The following is a 20,543-nucleotide window of genomic DNA, read 5'->3' as shown; positions in this document are numbered from 1 at the left end:
GCTTCGTAGTGTTTTGACAAACAATCACTTTCTTTCAGTGCTGCTTTCAAACCTGTTTCAGTTAAGCTTTCTGTTTTCTTGGCTGCCCTGCATGTGCTAGGCTGCTGGTCACTTATATTGCCTTCCAAATTGATTTTTGCACTCTCTCTTCTTCCGAGAGAGGAAGATGCAGTAAATGGTCCTATCTGAGCGCAGAATTCACATCACATTTGAAGAATTGGCCGTGGCAGCAAGCAATAACTCTGTAGCAGAATGCATACAGAACTGCACGAAGACAAAGCTTGAAAATGGTCTGCAAGTGTATTAAATATAAAACCGGCAGTCCAGCTGTGCTCCAGCCATCCCTCTGTGGTACGAGGGGCTGGACAGGATTTTTACACCTGACTGGTTGTAAAGGTGTGTTTTGTGTTGGATGTGGAGGATGAACTAGATGTCAAGAAGACTGAGGTCACTGACTACGTACAGGTTGATGCCAAAAAGCCAGAGTCTCTTTTGTTTTGCTGGAGGCTGAGAGCCCTTAAAAGCCAAACTGAATACTGTATGATAGCGTCACGTTGTCAGGCAGCCTTCTGCCCCTTAGAGCCTTCAAGCTGCCAGCTGCCCTGGGAATATGTGGTCTTGTTCTTGCCTTCAGTACAAAGAATCACTACTGAGTGCCTGCCCAGTGGCAGTGGTGTTTTTCTCTGTCCAGAACACTCCTATCTAGGTACTTGTAATCAAGTTCTGAATTGTTTTCTTCTATATTTCAGCTTTTCCTTGCATACCCAGTTTTAAAAATGTCCTCTTTCAATATCTGACTGCTTCTAACTCCTCTGCCAGTGCACAGTGTATACACCTTACTATAAACTACAATTTTTCTAGATCGCCCTTTTACTTCAGACCTAGGGCAGGTTTATTCCTGAACAGAGTGATGCATGCTTAACTGCTGAGTTTTTTAACATGGAAATGAGTTTACCAGTAACTGAGCTTAGGATGGTTCTAATTACATACTGAATTTTGAGGCATAGAAAGTGACTGCAAGTATGTTTTTATGATCTTTATCATTGAAAACCTCATAACAGTTTTCCAGTAACATTTTTAAACAGCTTTTAAACAACATGATAGCTCATATCAGAGGTTGAATTTCTTTTTATTTATTGATTCTGAGCCTTGTTGCAGGAGGGATACGATTCCATGACTTTCACTAATGCAATTGGGAGACCTGTGTTTCTGAACTGATAAAGGAATACTCACGTTGATGAACCAGCTTTGCAGTACTGGAAAGCTCTGCCCAGATCTCAATGAAAATGTATTTAGCCATTTTGGAATTCCAAAATATTGCTGAAGTATTATTTTCCCACTAATATGAGCTCATTTCCCAAGTCAAGAAGTGAATCTGATTGAAGTTATTCCATGAAAAACAGATAAGGGTTTAGTGGGGAGAAACCTTAAGAAGCTGGACTGTGCCCTTTAACAGCATCTGATGCGTAATGAAATTTGGGAGGCCTGCATGGCTGCATCACTCAGGTTGGAATTATGTCAAGCACTGGAAATTCAAGACCCTTTTTCGAGGTATGTGTCTGAACTTCTTTTCGTCCTTCTCATCCTCACTGTTCTTGTTGCCTCTTAGTTCAGCCGTACAGTGAGAAGGGGAAGATGTGTTTGTTGCTGCTCCGGTTACTGTAGCCAGCCTTGTTAAATGCTGCGGTGTTTGGCTTTCAGAGCTACAGCTATCAGGTGGCAGCATGCCAAATGGATGCTGCTAAAATTGTGTGTGTTCTTGCCAATGTCTTGAGGCAGAACTGTGCCTCATTCAGAGAAAGTTGCACTGGCTGCCTGAAAACAGGTATAGATAAGGGGTTTCAGAGAGGAATCCTGCAACCTGTAGAAAACAACCATGTGAAATGTTGAGATTTTTACTGGCGTGCTGTTCTGTATCCCGTCTCTTTTTGAGGTATCCATAGGCAGTGTTCTAAGTTTTCACTAATTTTAATGTTTCCTATTCTATTTGCTCTACTTTTGATATCTGGGGTGATAGGAAGAATATCAGGCTGTAGGGAGTTGCAGTTAATGGATCAAAGCATTAAGCTGATAGGCATTTCAAACATTTTTAACCTCAATTGCACATAAGAAGCCGCAGCTAATAATGGGTTTTGGATCCATGATTACAACTTGGCCATCTAGCATTCAGCCCACTGTTGAGCCATTCACCTGTGGTAGTGTTTTTCATTCTCCAATTATGAAACCTTTACCCAAATGCCATGATACCATATATTGCAGATAATTTCAGTAGGATCATTAGTGTTTAGCGCATCCATAGAAGAAAAAAAATTGTCCCTGCAATGCAAATAATATTTCCTTTTAAAAATAATATTAACTATACATTTTAAGATTGTTTGATAAGTACCTGAGGCTTTTCTGAAATAGCTCCCAAAATGTTAGCATTACCTCCTAGTTTCCTCTTTGGGAAATAAAAGCATAACTTTTGACTGGGAACTGTAACCAATGTATAGGGGATCCTGTTTAATGCCGTGGAATTTATGAGAAAAAGACCCCAGTAATTTCTGTGCGTTTGGTTGTTGCGTTTTCCCTTTCCATTTTTCCCTTTCCGGGTGCATCCATCATCTCATTGCAGGTCCACATTCTTTTGTTTAGAAATAGAAGGGTGTAACTCATTAGGCAAATTTGGATATGTTCATTTGTTGACGTAAGGCAAGTCAAGAGTGATGTGAGAGGTTTAATGAAACTATTTTTGTGATACAAATATTTTGTAATGTCTAGAAGGGTTGTGGCTTTGTGCAGGGGTATGCAGCTCTGTGCTGCTTGTACTGAAAATGCCTGATGTAGAGGTAGATCAATTTTCGAAAGTAATCTTTGTTTCAAGAGGTCGTCAAGTTTCTGATCCAGGTTTTTGTTTGACCTGTATTACTACTACAAGCAACCAATTAGGGGTTTAAGTTATGCTCTCTTCTCTGTAAATTATGATTTTTTAAATATAATAGGGTCCTTTCCAATTTCTGGTCTAAACTATCTGTCGTTACTGTAACTGCAGATAAATCTGTAATTTTCTTTATTTTCTCTCATGGATCAATATTTAGAAGTTAGTTAATGAAGCCAGATCGCTGTGCTGCTACATTGAGTCTCAGCGTGAACAGTTTGTGGTAAAGTGTTCCTTCTTGATTAAGTATTTATAGATAGTGGGACTGAGAAAGGCAATTGTTCCCAAAGCTTTGGCACCTCTACAGTGTTCTCATAAGAATAAAGATGATTCAAATAAATGTCAGAAGGGATTTGCTGGCTGCTGGAATTAGACAGTTGTGTGATGCAGAATTTTCTTTTGATATCAGCATGGTGTTAAAGTGGCTCACTACTTTGCAAACTCGAAATACCAATCAAACAGCTGAATTTAAACAGTGTGATGGTTTTCTATTTACATAAAGTGAAAAAGACAGGAAACTGAGAGAGCTTGGGGAAAATGCCCACTGGGTGAGAAGAATCGTGTTTGATTTATTATTATTATAATTGCCTAATGGTGCTAAGGGAGAGTCTAATTAAAATCCCTGGAGAAGTCTTCAAAGGAGGAAAGATAAATATTGTAAAATGTTATTTATAGCCTTTAGTGTTTCTTCTCACCCACATAAATACAAAAATTAAATACAAGGGCTGGATCATGTCTTCTGAAGCTTTTCCTTTACATACGCAACGTAGAAGAGTCAAACGCAGCTGCCCAGAAAATAATAGCGATGTAGGGATTTTGTAATGGCTCTGTTGTCTCCACCCAACTGCATATCCTGATCCTTGTGTTCCCATGCTGATCTTGGCAGAACTTGAACATAGGATGGGCTCCTGTCATACCAGCATGTAGTTCTGAATTGTGTTTTGATTTGGGATAATGTTTTCAGGCAAAAAAAAATGGCATAGGCTACAGTCAGATACGCTGTCCAAACCCTGTCAGAGACAGAGTAAGAATTTTCTTCTTTCAGCTGCTTGCCATTTCCCCCTCTTTATGGCTTCCCATCCTCCTGATCTGGTAATATGACTGCATATTTAATTGCTCTCTAATCCAGTTTACCAAAAATGATCCAAGTTAGTCTAAAGGGATTTAATAATGGTTTTTTCCCTTGGATTATTTTGAGAAACAGCTGTGGCACTACACTTAAACTTAAAGGGACATTATGATCTAGATGGAGGTAGTTACACACAATGCAAGATGGGGGAATAACTTCTTATTTGACTTAGCTGTAGGCAGAGAAGATAATCTGATAGTTTTTAGGCTTGGAGGTCATTATCTAGTGCACGATAGAGACTGTCTCCCCCAAATATTTATCAGTATATGCTCTGAATACATTTAAAATAGACCTGATGGAAAAAATTCAGGGTGACAATCGTGAAAAAGGAAAACACTTTTTCTTGACAAGACTGATTTTAAACATCTCATAGGATGTGCTTTGTATCGCATTCAAACTCCCATTTGACATCTAAAATAGTCTCATTTAAAATGTTTCCTTTATGAACAATGGTCGTTCTGAAGTACAATCAATGTCTTCAGTGGCTCTTCCGCCCAGTTTGTCAGGACAGCATGGTGTTTCCTGACTGCCTGGTAATTCAAAAAGGTAGATTGGAGCTTGTTTAGAAACTGCAAGATGATAATTTTGAATATGTTGAATGTTAACCTGGTAAATAACTATGTAAGGTTTTTTTATTTCAATTTTGGCATAAATTAGAAGGAAAGAGACATTTTAAGTTAAGCCATGCATTTTCTGGTATAAAAGTATAATGAATGATGTGTTGTATGTTTATGGCTCTTTACTTGCCATTCTTCCTTGTTGATTTGAAAACCGATCACAGAAAAAAAGTCTAGAAACTAGGAAAAAAGTTTTCTCTCATTCTCCATTTCTCTGTCACTGATACCTTGACAAGAGCCGTCGCCTGCTCTTCTCTAGAGGTAGGCCTTCTAAAAGGTAGGCCTTTTGATGATTTGAGATTTGGGTAGCAAGGTAAAGGTCCTCTTCCCTTTTTTCTTGTATGTCTAAAGTATTACAGCTTCTTTCTTCCTGAGTTTCTTGGGAAATTATTTTGTCTTCTACATCCTTCATGTATAAAAGGACCACCCTTGTAGAGGGGCTGGTGGAACTGGGAAAACCTCCTCTCCCAAATCTGTTCTAGAGCAAACGTATGGATTTCTTCGGATGAAAAGTATAGCAGAGCAGCATGTATGTGTCTCACTGTCTGCTAGCATGTATACTTCTGTTAATATAAACAGAAGTAGGTCTGTTTGTGTGCATGTTCTATAACATGCTGCTCTGTCTTCTAAAATGTCCATGCAATCACATAACACTATAATATCCGTGAACAGTTTTAGGAGATCCTGAATTAAAGCCATGCAGATGTAGTCTCAATTTCTCATAGGGTTGAGTTTTATAAATATTTATATACACAAGATTTTTTGTTTGCAGTTTGTTTGCATTAAGATATGCCCATTTCTTTTAACCATATGAATAAGAAATTATTAGCCATATATTGGAGAACCACCCACAAAATGCTTACAATTAGCAAGATCTTATTCTGTGTTACAGATTTTCTTCCTAATTTAGCTTGAGACATGTCTACAATTTTATAATTTAGTATTTCTTTTTGAAGAGTGTTATTATCGTAACTCCTAATAGAATTACTTTCATGGAGTTACTCTAACAGTTATTTTTAAATAATTGGGAAACAGTGAGGCACATCTTCAAATTTAAGTGATCTAATTTATTGAATCCGGATAATGAATGCTTTGACAAGTTCTGTCCATGTTGCTCAGTCCATTATCAATGCTCGTTGACACTAAGAAAAGAATAATTTGATCTGCTGTTTCTGAGACCAAGAGTTTGATGTTGTTGAAATAAGTGATGCATGACTTTTCATATGCCAGATAACGGTGTTTTCTTCTGTTTTCCCTTTTTATTACCTTTGCTCCTGATGACATGTTCAGTAAAATTAAATTTTTCCAATAGAGCACTTACTTGTATGGTATCAGAAAGCTCATATTATGAAATTCCAATGAATAGTACTACTGAAGGGTTTGGGCATTCTTTTAGTGCTTTGCGTTTTCTTTCTACTTTTTCCAGACTCGTCAGTTGCCTTCTACATACCATTGCTACCTTCTCATCTGCCAACATGGACCAATAATTAAAGCTAACCACACTGTGAGCATGTTTATCCTTAATTTGTGCTCTTTCAGGGGTGCACACGGTGGGAACACTTCTTTTGTTACATGCTTGCTGTGACTTTGTGAATGCTAAGCTGCTTGATCACAGCTTCGAAATACAGTGTCAGCGACTTTAGGATATTTCTTGCCTTTAGCCCGAGATAAGCGTCATGTATAAAATCAGTGGCCCAAGACTGCTACTATTTCAGTTAAAAGGTTTAGGGACATTAAACAAATTCTTTATTTGCTTTTGGGTGGTTTGCTGGTAGTAACAGTTCTTTTTCCATTACATTGGTGCTCATATTTTTGAGCAATAATATGTGCATTCATTGAAGATTGAAGTAATACTGATATCTTCCAAACTATTTGGCATTTACTAATGTGCACGGCAAGTTGCTGCATTTCTTACAATTGAACAAATCTTGGCAGGTTTGGTATGTTGTTATATATCTGTAACGATTGCTTAGGCGATTGGCATGCCTGAATTACGTAGGGCAAAGAAGATTTGTTTAATTAAATGCAGTATGTTGGTATAGCAACATTGTTATGTTTTTTGAGTGTTTAAAAGTGTTTTAAATGTTTTTGTTGTTTTCAGAAAGTAGCGTTCTTTTCAGTACACTTAAGTGTGAATATTTATTAACATCTACAGTTTACTCTAATTATATAACATGTAACAAACCAAATACACCCAGCATCTTATATTTTATGCAATAGTACTCTATTTTATAATCAGTTCACTTAGTTTTCTGTGTATATGTATGATCAGACTAGAACTACGTTTACTTGAATCTTCAGTTGTATCACTCTGTGTGTCTGAAGCAAATTACCTCCTACTCAAAGATTTTGAGTGATGAATCTTAGCAGTGCAAGTTCCCTGAGATTTCTGCAATAAGTAAAATAGTTTGATAATAGTCCCAGATCCTGCACTTAGAAATCAGCAATCTGAAGACAGTTAAATGAGAATGGTCCTTTGCAAAGTTGAGTTTTCAAGGGGGTGGGGGGCGGCGGGGAAATCCATTCTTGCTTTTCTTTTTTCCTTTTTATTTCCTCTGTTCATTCTGAAACTATGACTTGATGAATGTCATTAGGCTGTAATCCATTTATTCCATGTGGTGGTGGGAACAGAGAACTAGATATTTCGTTTGGACTGAGTGAACCAGAATCACTCTGAACTGAGCCCCCGCTGCCATCGAACTGAGAAATTTTCTTCTTGATCATTTTTCTTTCTTTGGCTCGGCGATTCTGGAACCAGATTTTCACCTGTGGTGTTATAAATGTTATCTGATTAATTCAAAGTAGTGGTCGACTTTCTACAGTAATAGTAGCAATGAAAATATAGATATGTTAAAAAACCAAACAAAACCAACAAAAAAAACCCCACCCCACAAAAAAACATAAACCCATAAACCAAAAAAACAACACTGGATTTGTGCACTGAAAATTTTTTCAGTTACTCTGTATTCCTTTTCTACCTCATAATCAATAGAAAATGACTTTCTTTTCTTAGACCTGGTGTAAAGTGAACGTGCTCTGTTATATTTCAGAACATAGGAGTCAGCTTAGTTATTTAGACTCAGGGTCCGCCTAGTTCATCATCTAAGCTTTGACAATGCCTTGTGTTGTTATGGAATAATTTTGAAGATTACTTCTTCACTATGTTACAGATTAATTCAAACACAGGTAGTGAGGGTCCTTTCTCTTCATTTATGCTGTGAGTGATTTGTGTGTGTATGTATATTATTGTGTGTTTTAAAAGTTAACAAAAAAATTTGTTACTGGGCTCTATGTTTATATATGTAAAATATATGTACTATGTCGTGTATAAATAGGTATATCAGCTCTACTTAATGACAATGAATTTCCCAGGCTAATTGTGCATGTGAAAAGACGCCTATCTGTTTGAAATCTACTTTTAGTTTAAGTATCTATTTTCTTTCCTTATGTGAAAGTGTGAATGAGTAGGAAACCCCATTTGTGTTTTCTTTATCGTTAATTTTCTGTGTTCTCACTTTACAGTTTCTGTTATATCCTTTAAGGTGTGTTGAATACAATATTATACAGAAAGTTGTACCATTGCTTTATATTAAAACTCTCTTTATTATTTTCCAAATAGTTATTATTTTATTACCTTACTGGTAATGACAGTAAGAAGCATTTAGCTTTGTCATGAGTCCCGTAGAAGTGCAGATAGAGTATGTATTTTGTCTACATTATACTTGAAGGAAATTTACCAGTCAAAAATTGGATGGCTTTAAGAGCAACAGCTATGTAAAAGGAAACTACTGATTTTATGCAGTATCACTGGTTCCTCCAGGCATGTCTGTGTTCTAAATCAGCCAGCTTGCATAACATTAAAGCAGAGGTTTTGAATCTTATAATTGCAGTTCTCTGAACATTTCTGATGGAGCTACATCCTACTGTATAGCAAACTTTAGTCCATCAATGATAGACTTGTTTTTGTAGTTACTTTCTGGGGCCACTTATAGTCTGCGGAGTGTAATCTATGTACTATTTAGGTCTGAGATTGAACATCACTGCATCCAGTGCTTGATCCTAAAATACCATTGCTTGTCCATGTATCCTTACACTTCCAGCCTCAATTGGTCCCTCTCTATTCCATGTTCTTGCACAGACTGAATGCAGAAGCAGAGGAGGCCACTGAAAGAGGAGAATATTTTAGAGAACTGAATGTGTATATTCAGAAAGAACGAAAGTTTGTGAAATTCTAAAAAGAAAGATCTCTTGTTTAAATTTACCTGGGGGCAATAAATCTGGTTGCTAAGGTATGAGATGCCTTATTCAGTATCGTCAAATCTTCCCTTATCCTCCAACTGTAGCAGAACCATTGAAATTCTGTTGTATAAGGAGGGTTGGATTCAACAGTTAACTATATTTGCAGACCGCAGAGCTGTGCTTCGTAAGTGTGCTTACACAGTGATTTTAGGAAATTCTTTATCCTGAATTCCTCTAGTCTTTGTATGAACACAGCTAAGATACCTGGGCCCCTGCTCAGGAGACTATCTTTATTCAGGACAGAGCTTAAATATGTACTTGATATGAATGAATGCAGAGCTGCTTTCCAGAGAAGCAATGGATCTAACTATGCACTTGAAAAGTTCCTGAATGGATAGTCTTGGCTACATATATGTGTATTTGGCACCAAATTTTATAGCCTAAAGCATCCTGTATATAGTGGGTGTGAACTACTACTCTAGGTGAAGTACCTGTGAACATAATAGCAAAAAGAAATCCTGACTTGAAAACCAAAGGCTGTAAAAACTCCTTAAAATGTGCTGAAATCTAACTGACTGAGGAAGAATGTGGCCTGTGGAAATAGTGGCAATAATTTTGTAACAAAAAATACGTAGATATCTCATTTGATTGCTCTTTGAATGCTGAGTTTTCATCTTCCTGGCTTACAGCTGAAATATATCCAATGCTTTGGATTTTTTCTGGCCACCGTTTTGTGTGATTGCAAGAAGAAATAAAATGGTGAATGTCATAACTATTGAGAACATAATGTTAAGCTGAACTATTTAACTTCCAGCTGTCTAGCAAGCTGTTATGCACGTAAGAGTAAGTAGTTTCTCTAGTGTAAATTAATTCCTAACGTTTAGTTACCCATAATTGGAGGTTTCTGTCAAATTAACCTATTCATTAATTTGTATTTGCGTAGTGTATTCCCTGTGTGTGAAATATACTCATGGTTGCCTTCCCTCTACTTTTGGATACAGAACGTGAATGCTGCTCGTGTCCTGTGGCAGTAACAGTGTCTGGTGAATGGGTGCGTACGAATGATGGATAGTCTCTGTGTACCTGTCTTTCAGATAGTCCCAGGTTTGCTGCAAGTTCTGACTTTCTCCTTATTGTAATATATCTGTTGCAGTGAAATTCCTTCTCTAATTCTAGTCTCTGATGATCTGTGTAAACAACTCGGTACTTTTCTTTTGTTCTTGTTTTACCTGTTTAAGAAAGAAATATTATTAATATGTTGAATTTGATTTTTCTATAGCATCTTTCTTTCAAACATCTCAAACATTTTACAGACATTCATTAAACTACAGAGTACTTGCACGGGATTGTTTTCTGTGTTACATAGAAGGAATATGAGGTGCAGAGTGAATAAGTGAGTGAGTATTGGTTATCATAACTGTCTTTCCCTCTATCTCCCTCTCTCTGTAAACATACATTTAAATGTAAAGCTCAAGTGAAAAACACCCTGAAGCATCTTAAATGATTCATAGCAGTACATAATTGGTGCTGGCTATATTTGATCTCAAAGGGGTCTCATGTCAGTGCTCACTGAAGTGACTTCTGTGTATAGGCAGGCATAAATACACAGGATTTAAAGACTGAAGTTCAGTCACAATTTGTTTAGTGGTACTGTGTCCTAATTCTTTATTTGAGTTTTTAAAGATTGCCTCTCTAACACAAAGAAATGTCCTATTAGAAATGCTTTCACGCTCTTGTGTGGCCATAGGACGTGCTTATAAGTTCAATAAAAATTTGAATTTATTTTTTCAAAAAGGTCCGGTCTTGCAGGATGCTGAGTGCCTGTAGAGCTGTTACTGGGGGTACTCTGTGTGCTGAGCTTCCCTTTCGAGTTGAAGGCACTTGGCAATTTGTAAGACGAGGCAATAAAATACTTGTAAAAGGATTTCAGTATCATCCTCTCTCTAATGTATAAAAGAAATGTTCTTAGATGTATTGGATGAATACTGTTAAGAGAAGCATTACTTGATGGTTAGAAGGTATCTCTCATTTCATAGACTTTTTTAAACAATTCTTCATGCAATAATAATACAGAGATCACTTTTCAACTTATTTGTTCTCCTTTGCACTTTCAACAGCCAGCTAGATAGTTTTCCTTTTTCTTCTGATCTTCCCAGGTTTTTTTTGATGTGAGTTTTCTGGGACAAACTGTAGGACAAAGACTCCTTTAAAGTGGTTCCCTAAAATCCATTGAGGTGTTAAGATGAAGCACACGCCACACAAAGGAGCGACAAGGAGATCTTATCAAGAACCCCTTTCACATTCAGAAACACAAGCCAATTGGTTTGGAATTTACAAGCCCTAAACAAATGTCAGACTCTTTCATCTTAGCAGAGGAAAAAAGGACAGAAATAGATGAAGGAATATTTTTTCCTCAGTTCTCTTTAATTTTGGACCAACACTGAGGATAGACTGCGATATTTTTATCTGAAGGCTAGAGGTAGGCATAGCTCAAGACATTTTGAAATATGCATAATTAAGGATGTTTTCCCAAATCCTATGCCACTTCGACTTCTAGCGTACAAGGTTTTCCTGCCTAGATTTGCAGGACTGAAACAATCATCAAACTGACTTTACTTTTTTTCAAGGTACAAATTGTTGGCTTTGAAATATTTGCTCTAAGTGATAGTTATAATGTTAACAATAGTATAGATATTCGGGTTCCTTGTAAACTGAAGGCTTAGAAGGTAATCTTTGAAAACAAGTTAAAATTCAACAGGGTTATTCCGGCTTCACTATAATCAGCAAATATAACCATGATTTGAGGGGGTGGAGAAAAGGAATAGTTTTCCCCATTCCCCTTGGTCATAAAATTCACAGAGCATTTCTTCTGAAGACAATAAAGCTTGGAGCTGGGCTCTTTCTTTTTTGTTTGCTTTGTAACCCTTTCCGGCAATATAACTCCTGAAGAAAAGAGGGAGAAGGAAGAGACAAGACTGCATATCAAAGCGAAGAGAAGTGTTGAAAGGGTCTGTTGCCTCAATATGACAGATAGGCCTCAAAACCTCAGACAATGTAGGCCAGTGGAAAATAGATGTCACAACTAGTTTACAAAGCAAAATAAATTAGCATTAGAGCAGAGGCCTGGCCTTTTTTCCTGCTTTTCTGTTTTGCTTTCTGGCTGTGTTTCTGCTGTGATGTAATCTGAATTATTTGTACATCACCGCTTGTTTAAACAAAGACATAAAATGTGTTGACTATAGTTAAAAAAATAAAAAAGCTGAGGCTGACCTTGCAAAATATAAAAATAATGCTGTCTTTCTGTTTAATTCCCTTAAAGTCCATTCTCTTTCTGAGAAGGGTCACTCCCAGATGAAGTTTCATATGAAGATTTAAAAGATATAAAATCTATTTTCTAGGCCCTTGTTTACATACCTTCTTTTCAGTAAGTTTCATGCCTTGAAGGCTCTCATAAAATACACATTTTACACTGTTGATTACACAGGTTTTAGAAGGGAATTGGTCTGAAGTTCTGCTCTTACATAACTGAAGTTGATAGAGCATTTTGTCATTGATTTTTAGTAAAAACAGGATCAGACTGTAAGGAATTCTTTAGATGTTCTTTTTCTCATTTTGATAGCCTGTCTGGGAAGATATCTTACCAAGCCCACTTTTGATGTTTGTTTTTTAAAATTTCTTACTGCCTCATATGTTTGCAATGTCTGTGTATTTGAAATAAAAAAAGGTTTGGTTCTGAATATACAGTTACTGTCGTTTAGTAAGAGGATATATAATTTCAAATCAAATTTTATCTGTTGAAAGGACATAGTACTTCTGTCTTTGTGATGTTTCATCCTGAGAATTGACTCGGTCAGGTAAATTTTCATTTCACTTTTCCTGCAATTTAATTTTTTGTGTAAAATGCTAAATACAAATATTGAATCAGAATGTAGTGTATTTAATAGAGTCTAAATAGAGGGGAAAAAATTCCCATTAACATCCCCACCTCAAAAATAATTCCAGTTGTCTTTAGGACGGTATTTCAGCAGGCTCCCTCATTTAATTAGATGTGTTTTGATTTCTGTTATTCCACGCTGCTCACATACATTGACGTGAATACACGCCACTAGTGAAGTTAAGGCCATACACATATTTAAGTATATAAATATATTTGTAAAGTTTAGGGCTGTAATTCTGAAAGTTTAGAGCAATGAACTGTATTAAGAAGCAATAATATTGAAGGAGAGGAGCCAGTAGCTACTTTGATAGCGTGAATAATATTGCGGCAATAAGGAAAAACAGAGAGCAAGTCTGTTTCAAAGAGTGGTTATAATGGCATCAAGTAAGTTTTCTTACATTATCTTCTAGAGAAAGCATTGATAAGCTAATATGTAGTTGTTACATGCATAATTTTAGCCTTGTCATTATTTGTTTGAATTTCCTTTCATTTTTCATAACTTTTTATGTGTCATTATTAAAATTTTCCAGTTTTTACAGTTAACGTTATTTTAAAAACACCAATGAAAAGCCAAATCTATTTGGTACTTTTCTTGTTTTGCAAAATGCCACATTTGTGCTTTACTCTCCCAAACCCTTTTTTTAAGCTGGGTTGATGTCTTGAGCCCAATTCTGTGAAGTCCCGAGCCGTTTTTAACACTTCAGAGGATTGGGCTCCAGGAATGTACAGCCTCAGGACATGTATCTGTTGACAGGCCCTGATTCACCTGTCCAGTATTGTTCATAAAGTATTTCGGCATGTATGTAAGTTCTGTGTAAGTGCTTTTCAAACTAGAGATGAATTTAAGCACATAACTGCATTTCTGAGTTGCATATATATTTTACAAAGTCGAGCAAGCGAGTGAGAAACCTTTCAGGGTCTTCCATGTTTGTGCAATAAGTGTAAGACTAGGATTTAGATTTTTAAGTCTGTTTTATTCTTTAAGAATGCTAACACGTTTAAAATGTAGTGACATGACAGGGGCAGGGTTGCCTCATTGACATTCAGTAGTCTCAATTGAATTTAGTCTACACTCAAGTCTTGCATCACTTCTACACCTGGAAATCTCCAATGATGTTAATGAAGTTACTGCTGATTTACATGAGTATACATAAGGGGGAAAAAACAGACTATAAATCTGCTTGGCTTTGAAGACCTTTGTAGAGGCTCCAAGTGGAAGGATGGCGTTGTGATATCTGAATGTTCACTAGGCGTTTTATATTTAGTAACAGTAGGAAAACTGTGTGTATCGGCTTTATAACTAAGAAACAATTACCAGACTAATTCTGCTCTTGAGTGATAAGCGTTTGAAGGAGGACTGTGTCTCAAGCAGCAGTGCTGATTTTTTGTGTCTTCTAAGATTGTTCCAATTGTAATTGCTCTTCCTTCTTTAGAGCATTTTCTTTGATGCTCTCTAACACACACTTACTACTTTTAACCTTAACAATAGATTTAGCAAACCTTGCTACACCCAATTTACACCTTGGGAATATACACTGAAAGGTTCATCTGGCATGCAGCTTGTGACAAAAACAGGCGCATCAATGAGTGACGCTTGCAAGAAAGTGATTTTTAATTGTGTAATTGTGGCATGCTGCAAAATTCTGGTACGCGAGAAAAATACTGTAAAACCGATTTGAAACTAAATGAAAAGGAAGTTTAACTGATGAGATGTGGTCTGCAAACAAAATAGTCTACGCCGATCATTTGAGTCAGATTACTTCTCTAGGAATATTTCTTCTCACCTAATAAATCTAGGTAGAAAAATAAAAGACACAGGAACAAAAGCAGAAAATTGCGTAATCACTACAGTTGGATCAGAGCACGTAATTTTCTTTAAAAGTATTGAAAAGTCTGTAAAGATTTAAAAAGATCAACCTGATTTTATTTTGATATTTACCTTGCGGCACAAAATAATTATGTAGTATTTTTGCCTGTAACTGTTAAATGTTGCTGCATTCATTGTTCCATAACATTCTCAAGAATATTGTGTTTTTCATCCAAAATGCTTTACAGAATGTCACAACAAGGATTCCTGGACTTGAGTGAGATGCAGCCATATCTAAACACAACAGCCATTCCACTATAGTAACCCTATAAAGGCTTTATGGGATGAAAGTGAAACTGGTGCAAATTTAGTTAAAACTGCATTAAACAGCAGTAGGTTAAATAAATGTCATAAATGACCCACCAACCTATGTGCTTCAAGTGAAGTTAATTATTTATAAGATCGGTGATAGCAGAAGATGCTTTCTCAGGTTGAAAGTTGAATATACACTTACCAGTAGTGTTAGCTTGCACCGTTTTCCTCATCCATTCGTAAGAGCTGTGCCTTTGGCTGTTGGGAGAGATTTGCTGTGTATTAATTGTTTCTACAGGAGGTAACCCCCCAGATCCAGCAGGATGGAGGGAGCTGTAATCAGCAGAACTGTAGGAGACCTGTCCAGGAGACGAGCCATTGATCTGTGCAGCAGCAACCGTGCTGGAAGGTCCTGGGCCGTAAGCGTTCCAGTCCTCCCTCTGTGGGCCATAGTGAGATCCCCAGGTTCCCGCAGGCTGTCCATGGTTGTCCAGAGTTGGCACATGATGATATCCCATGTAATCGGAATAGGGTGGAGCGGACACAAAGTTTTGCACTGGCAGGTTGTTGCTGCTGCACCTTGCAGATCCTGGATACATGCTGTTCTCTTTATCCAAAAGATAACTCACGTACATGACGCTCGCAGATTGTAAATACGTTGTCACAACATCTTGTTCTTCCCTATTTTCTTTCGCTGCTTAAAAATAACGGTGTTTGGTTTTCTCTAATAATGCCACTCTGCTTGGAATCTTCTACTTCATCCTCTTTTATTATCAACTGTGTTACCAGGTGCTGGTGGTAATGGTTTACCAAGATCTTGTCTGACGTCAGCCTAACTGCCTGCCTCATAATTACATTTACATTCAAATGAAGGGCTGACCAACCCCACCTTTCTGCTAGTTCTGGTGCTTTCTCTTTTAGAGAACTTTTATCTATCCTATTACCCTGCCCTGATACTCAACAGCAATTCCAGTACTGTAAGATGATGCAACAGTTGCTTGTATTTGTAGCTTAGTAAATAGACCTTTTTTTAAGAAAAGACAGTGGTAACTGTAATGGCAATGTTTGGTGTTCAAGTGATTGTTGTCCAAAGCCTTTATTTTTGTGATGTGTTATCAATCAACAGGTAAATCTATTACTCTCTTAATTTCTCAGATACTCAAAAAAATCTCGTTTTTACTTCTTAAATGAAGGGACACGGTCAATTTGAATAATTGTAAGGCAATAACTTCAGAATAGAGAGCACCTTGTAAACAGCATGTCTTTGAATATAACTGTCTCGAAAATTTTCCCCTCATTATTGATGTTTGTAAGTGGTTTTCCAGCATGGGAGAAATTAAGGCTCTAACTGTAATGCACATGTTCACACTCTCCCCATACAGAGTGATTCAAAGAGATCCCTTCATCTGGTGGCCATTGCAAACTGATAAATTTTAAAAAGCAGACAGTAAATCTTCCTAACAAAAATGGTGCCAGAAGTACAAAGAAAATGACTGTAAAAAGTATTGAAAAAAGTCTTTGATTAGGCCCAGTAATATTGTTGGCTTCTGTTTCAAACTGAAGACAACCTTTATCTGCCTGAAAGGCTGGGTTCCTTCCTCTGAAACTGCTGCGTAGTAGTCTGTTTTCGGTGGTGGCAGCTTAGGTAATTGCAATCAGCAGTGACAAACATCTGGGTTATCAAGGTAGTGGATCAGAACTGCCTTGATGCTTTTCTGTAAAGTGCCTGACGCATGGGTACTCTATAGGTCAATGTAAGTGTTCCCACTGAAAAAAATTATTCCGAAGGTGGTTTTATATGTCATTACTAAGAGCTTGATACTAACATGGGAGAACTAAACCATACCTTATGACTTGAGAATTGCCTCTATATGGTTGTCTAGCTACAATTCATAGAGTGAATTTGATATATTTTTATCTCGGATGGATTTCTTTGCAATGAGCTATTTGTCAAGGGGTATGCTTGCAAAAGAGGTGCAAATTACAATGAGTTGTTTCCCTTTACAAAGGTGTGGTTTTTCATTCAGTATCCTTTGTATTTTGACACTACTTGTATTCACACATCCCTTCTAATTCCAGCACTAAAGGATTCTAAGTGTGTACTTAAAGAGAGGAAAGATATTCCTCTTCTATTTTTTGTGTGTTTTTTTTTTTTTTGAGGAAAGAATTTTTACTGAGAAGTGTATTAAAATCTTTATAATTCATTTTGCTATATTTACAGATTTCTTTATTAATCCTTGGGATCCTGAGAATGTTGAGGAAAGTTGCATCATGGGATAGGACATGGAAAAAGTAAGGCCTTCTGTAATTGCTGTACCCTTATAAGAATAGACATTAAAAAAAAAGTCAGAACAGACTCTTGTTCCCTTCATCTTGAAAGAAAAGGAATTGTAATACAATTCTTGAGAGCCCACAGACTTTTTAGTACTGATGTGTACTAAAGAGAACAAAGAACTCCACTGAGCATCATCCAAATTAAACAAGATACATTTCCTATACTGGAAGTGTCCTTGGCATCTTTGGCCTATTTGTGAGCATTATGCCAGCAGTTAAATTCCGATGTATTGCTAAAAGTTATGCAGAGCTGTCAGTCATAGGCAGATCCATAGGAGGGTGAAGGTTTGTCTCCGTTGACTGTATCTGAAATCCATTGACATAGTACAAATGAACATTGGTTGCTCATAGATTTCAGATCAGACACGTTGTTTGACTTCTACTCCTAAGCACACCATTTTCACATCTCAGTGAATGGCATTTAATTTCATAGAATGCATTAGATGATGGTAACATTTTTAATCCCTGGTCTTCCTCTTTCTTTATGGGATGCCTCTGCGCATACCCCCCACAATTTCACTATCACCTAATCCTATTTTTTGTATCTCAGAGCTTTATCCTTTATTCTCTGTTCTTCTTTTATCTTTTGTTTATGCTCCTCCTTTCCCTTTCTTGTTTTGCCTGTTCCATTATCTGAATTTTCTTTAGATCTATTTCGATTCTTTCCAGAACGTAATTAGATCAAGATACGCTGATGGCGAATTGCTACACTGATTTGATACCGGCTAACAATAGTAAGCTTTGAATAAGGCATTTTGTTTAAAAAGATTTACATAGCAGGATAAGATTGCTGGGTAGGACTGCAGATTTTTAACACCAAAGTGAGAATAAGATAACTAAAATGGCAACATTCAAATGATCTTCTGCACCCTGACTCTTATGCCTCCCATTTTGTGTAGCAGAACCATGTGGCTGTATTAAAAAGGAGCCGTACCTTTGCACGTAGTCTAGTAGTTTGAGGCTACCAAATTTTGGGGCTGATGTTTTTTGAGAGCTGATTGACTGTTAATCTGAGTCTGCCTTCCCAAGAGTAATTTCTTGGCCATGCACGTGTCCTTCCTGCTCAGATCCAGCATGTCAGTAGCTTCAGAGCCATCTTCAGTGTACAGTAGTAACTGACACTGTAGTTCCAGGAACGCTTTAGTGGCCATTGCTGTCAAAAAAAAAAAAAAAAAAAAAGGGAAAAGAAAGGAGGAGGGGGGAAAAGTGAACTGCCCTTGTCTTGTCCATATTTGCACTGTGAGGGGATGGCAATGAGTTGCTGGTGGTAGCGGAAGGGCTAGGGTGCTGTCTATGCCTTTTTAAAGTGCTTGTGGAACTGTCGTGTTACCATGGGCCCTCGCCTGACCTTCTGGGGTGATGGGAAAGCAAAAGCAGTTCTGAGGTAGTGGGCTAGACATCCAGAAATCTCATCCATATGGAGGTTTGTATTTACACCATTTTCTGCAGCAGGTGGTAAAGACAGAACAGGAAAGATGTGTGGTATTGGCAGCAAGAGTGCTGTGCTCTTTGGCATACTTCAGAGAGATGGATTGCCAGAATAACTGAACTCCAAGGTTACAATTTTCCATTTTTTTTCTCCACCTGTTAAATTGCTATGTATAATTTATCTACTTAGCCAGTGTCCACAGGAGTTGCCTCAGTGTTTGTTGAAGTGAAGTTGTATGTGTGTAAAATTCAATGTACTTTGAGATCTTTGGGGAAGGAAGAAAATTTTCTAGTTTTCTAACAAGTGGGTGATGAAAATCTAGCAATAAAAACAAGCATGGTGATAACCATTGGGAAGTGAAGTTGTATGTGTGTAAAATTCAATGTACTTTGAGATCTTTGAGGAAGGAAGAAAATTTTCTAGTTTTCTAACAAGTGGGTGATGAAAATCTAGCAAAACAAGCATGAATCTAGCAATAAAAACAAGCATGGTGATAACCATTGGAACCATTAATGTTTTGTTTGTACAGGCAATGTAGATGGTATACTATGGTATATGCGCTGCTCTAAAGAGCATTTCCAAACTGGGTAATAATAATATAATCACAAATGTGCAATTAAATGTGTTAATGACAGCTATCATAACTGCAATTTCAGGGACTAGTGGTAGATTAAAACTGGCCTGTACAACAATAACTTACATTAAAGGTGTTTATACCTGTGATAATTTTTATTAGGAACCCTTACTCATAAAGTTAGTCTTACGTTTATATGGAGATAAGAAGAAACAACTCTGTCCATCTTTGAAGCTTGAAAATGATATGAAATCTATCTGGGGTTTTGTTTCTGAGGCGAAAAAAGCAGGTGAGCTTAGCGTGTCCCATTCTGGCTAAGGTGATAGGAATAGATGTTTGTTTTCTTGCCTCCATGTGACCACTCTAATAACACATCAGTAACATCAGGCTTAGGAATGCTTCTTGCCCATACCTTTAGAACTGCATACTTGGAATTTCAATGGAATGGCTAGCTAAGGACTTTGTTAGTGAACTATGTATTGCTGATAGTTTTAATGCAGTATTTTGGAGGTGTTACTGACCCTTTATTCAAGCTGGTCTTTGCACGCGCACCCATTCCTCCTAAAGTTAATAGTCAGCTGTATAAATCTTGAGGAAAGGTCAGTCAGTACGTGGCATGCTGTCAACTGAGGTCAGTTCTGTTGGAAAAAAAATCCGACTAGTCATGAAGGAAGGCAGATGGTTTTAAAATTTTAAACCACACAGCTAAAGAGACTGCTCTTGCTTTCACTGAAGCTTCTACAAACACAAAGCTTCTGAAAATTTTATTTACCCTTTTTAATTGGGCTGGTTTAATATGCAACACCCTAGTTAGGTCTCATTTTCAGGGCTTGAAATGCAAGCACATGCCAAATCATATCTTCGTATTGTCGGATGTGGCACAGCCTAGAGAGCTGAACGAGCAATGTAGCTGAACTATTTTCACTTGCTGAACTGAGCTCTTCTGGGGAAAAAGAAAAAGGGATATATCACAAGTTTCAGTTCTGTACTGTGTGTGTCTCTCATCCCTAATGTGTATTTCTTTTTCATAAAAGACCAACAGTAGAAATAAAAATGTCAGTTGTCTGTGAAGCCTTCCTCAGTGGTTTAATTTTTAATTCCATGCTCTGAAATTTTGGTTGTTAACAAATCCTTTTGAAAAATGATGAAAAGTGACTTGTTGGGAGCATGGTGATTGTATTTCCCCTTCTATCTATTCCACTGCTGTTTTTCTAACCGCTGCTACCAATGACTTACCTTGCATTTCTT

General features: G+C 37.2%; 1 protein-coding gene across 1 annotated transcript; it reads right to left on the bottom strand.

The window, feature by feature from the left end:
* Nucleotides 1-7,200: 7,200 nt before the first annotated feature.
* CDX4 (caudal type homeobox 4) lies at nucleotides 7,201-15,663 on the bottom strand. The gene is made up of 3 exons (XM_009273428.2): nucleotides 15,161-15,663; nucleotides 9,986-10,131; nucleotides 7,201-7,429 (listed from the first exon to the last, which is right to left on the bottom strand). The coding sequence occupies exons 1-3, from the start codon at nucleotides 15,591-15,593 to the stop codon at nucleotides 7,223-7,225; spliced, it is 786 nt and encodes a 261-aa protein (XP_009271703.1). The 5' UTR covers nucleotides 15,594-15,663; the 3' UTR covers nucleotides 7,201-7,222.
* Nucleotides 15,664-20,543: the final 4,880 nt, after the last annotated feature.

Source organism: Aptenodytes forsteri, unplaced genomic scaffold, assembly GCF_000699145.1.
Source record: "Aptenodytes forsteri isolate BGI_AS27 unplaced genomic scaffold, ASM69914v1 Scaffold191, whole genome shotgun sequence".
NCBI classification, from domain to species: domain Eukaryota; kingdom Metazoa; phylum Chordata; class Aves; order Sphenisciformes; family Spheniscidae; genus Aptenodytes; species Aptenodytes forsteri.
Note: the sequence above shows the minus strand (reverse complement) of the source record. Positions and strands in the feature narration are given on the sequence as shown.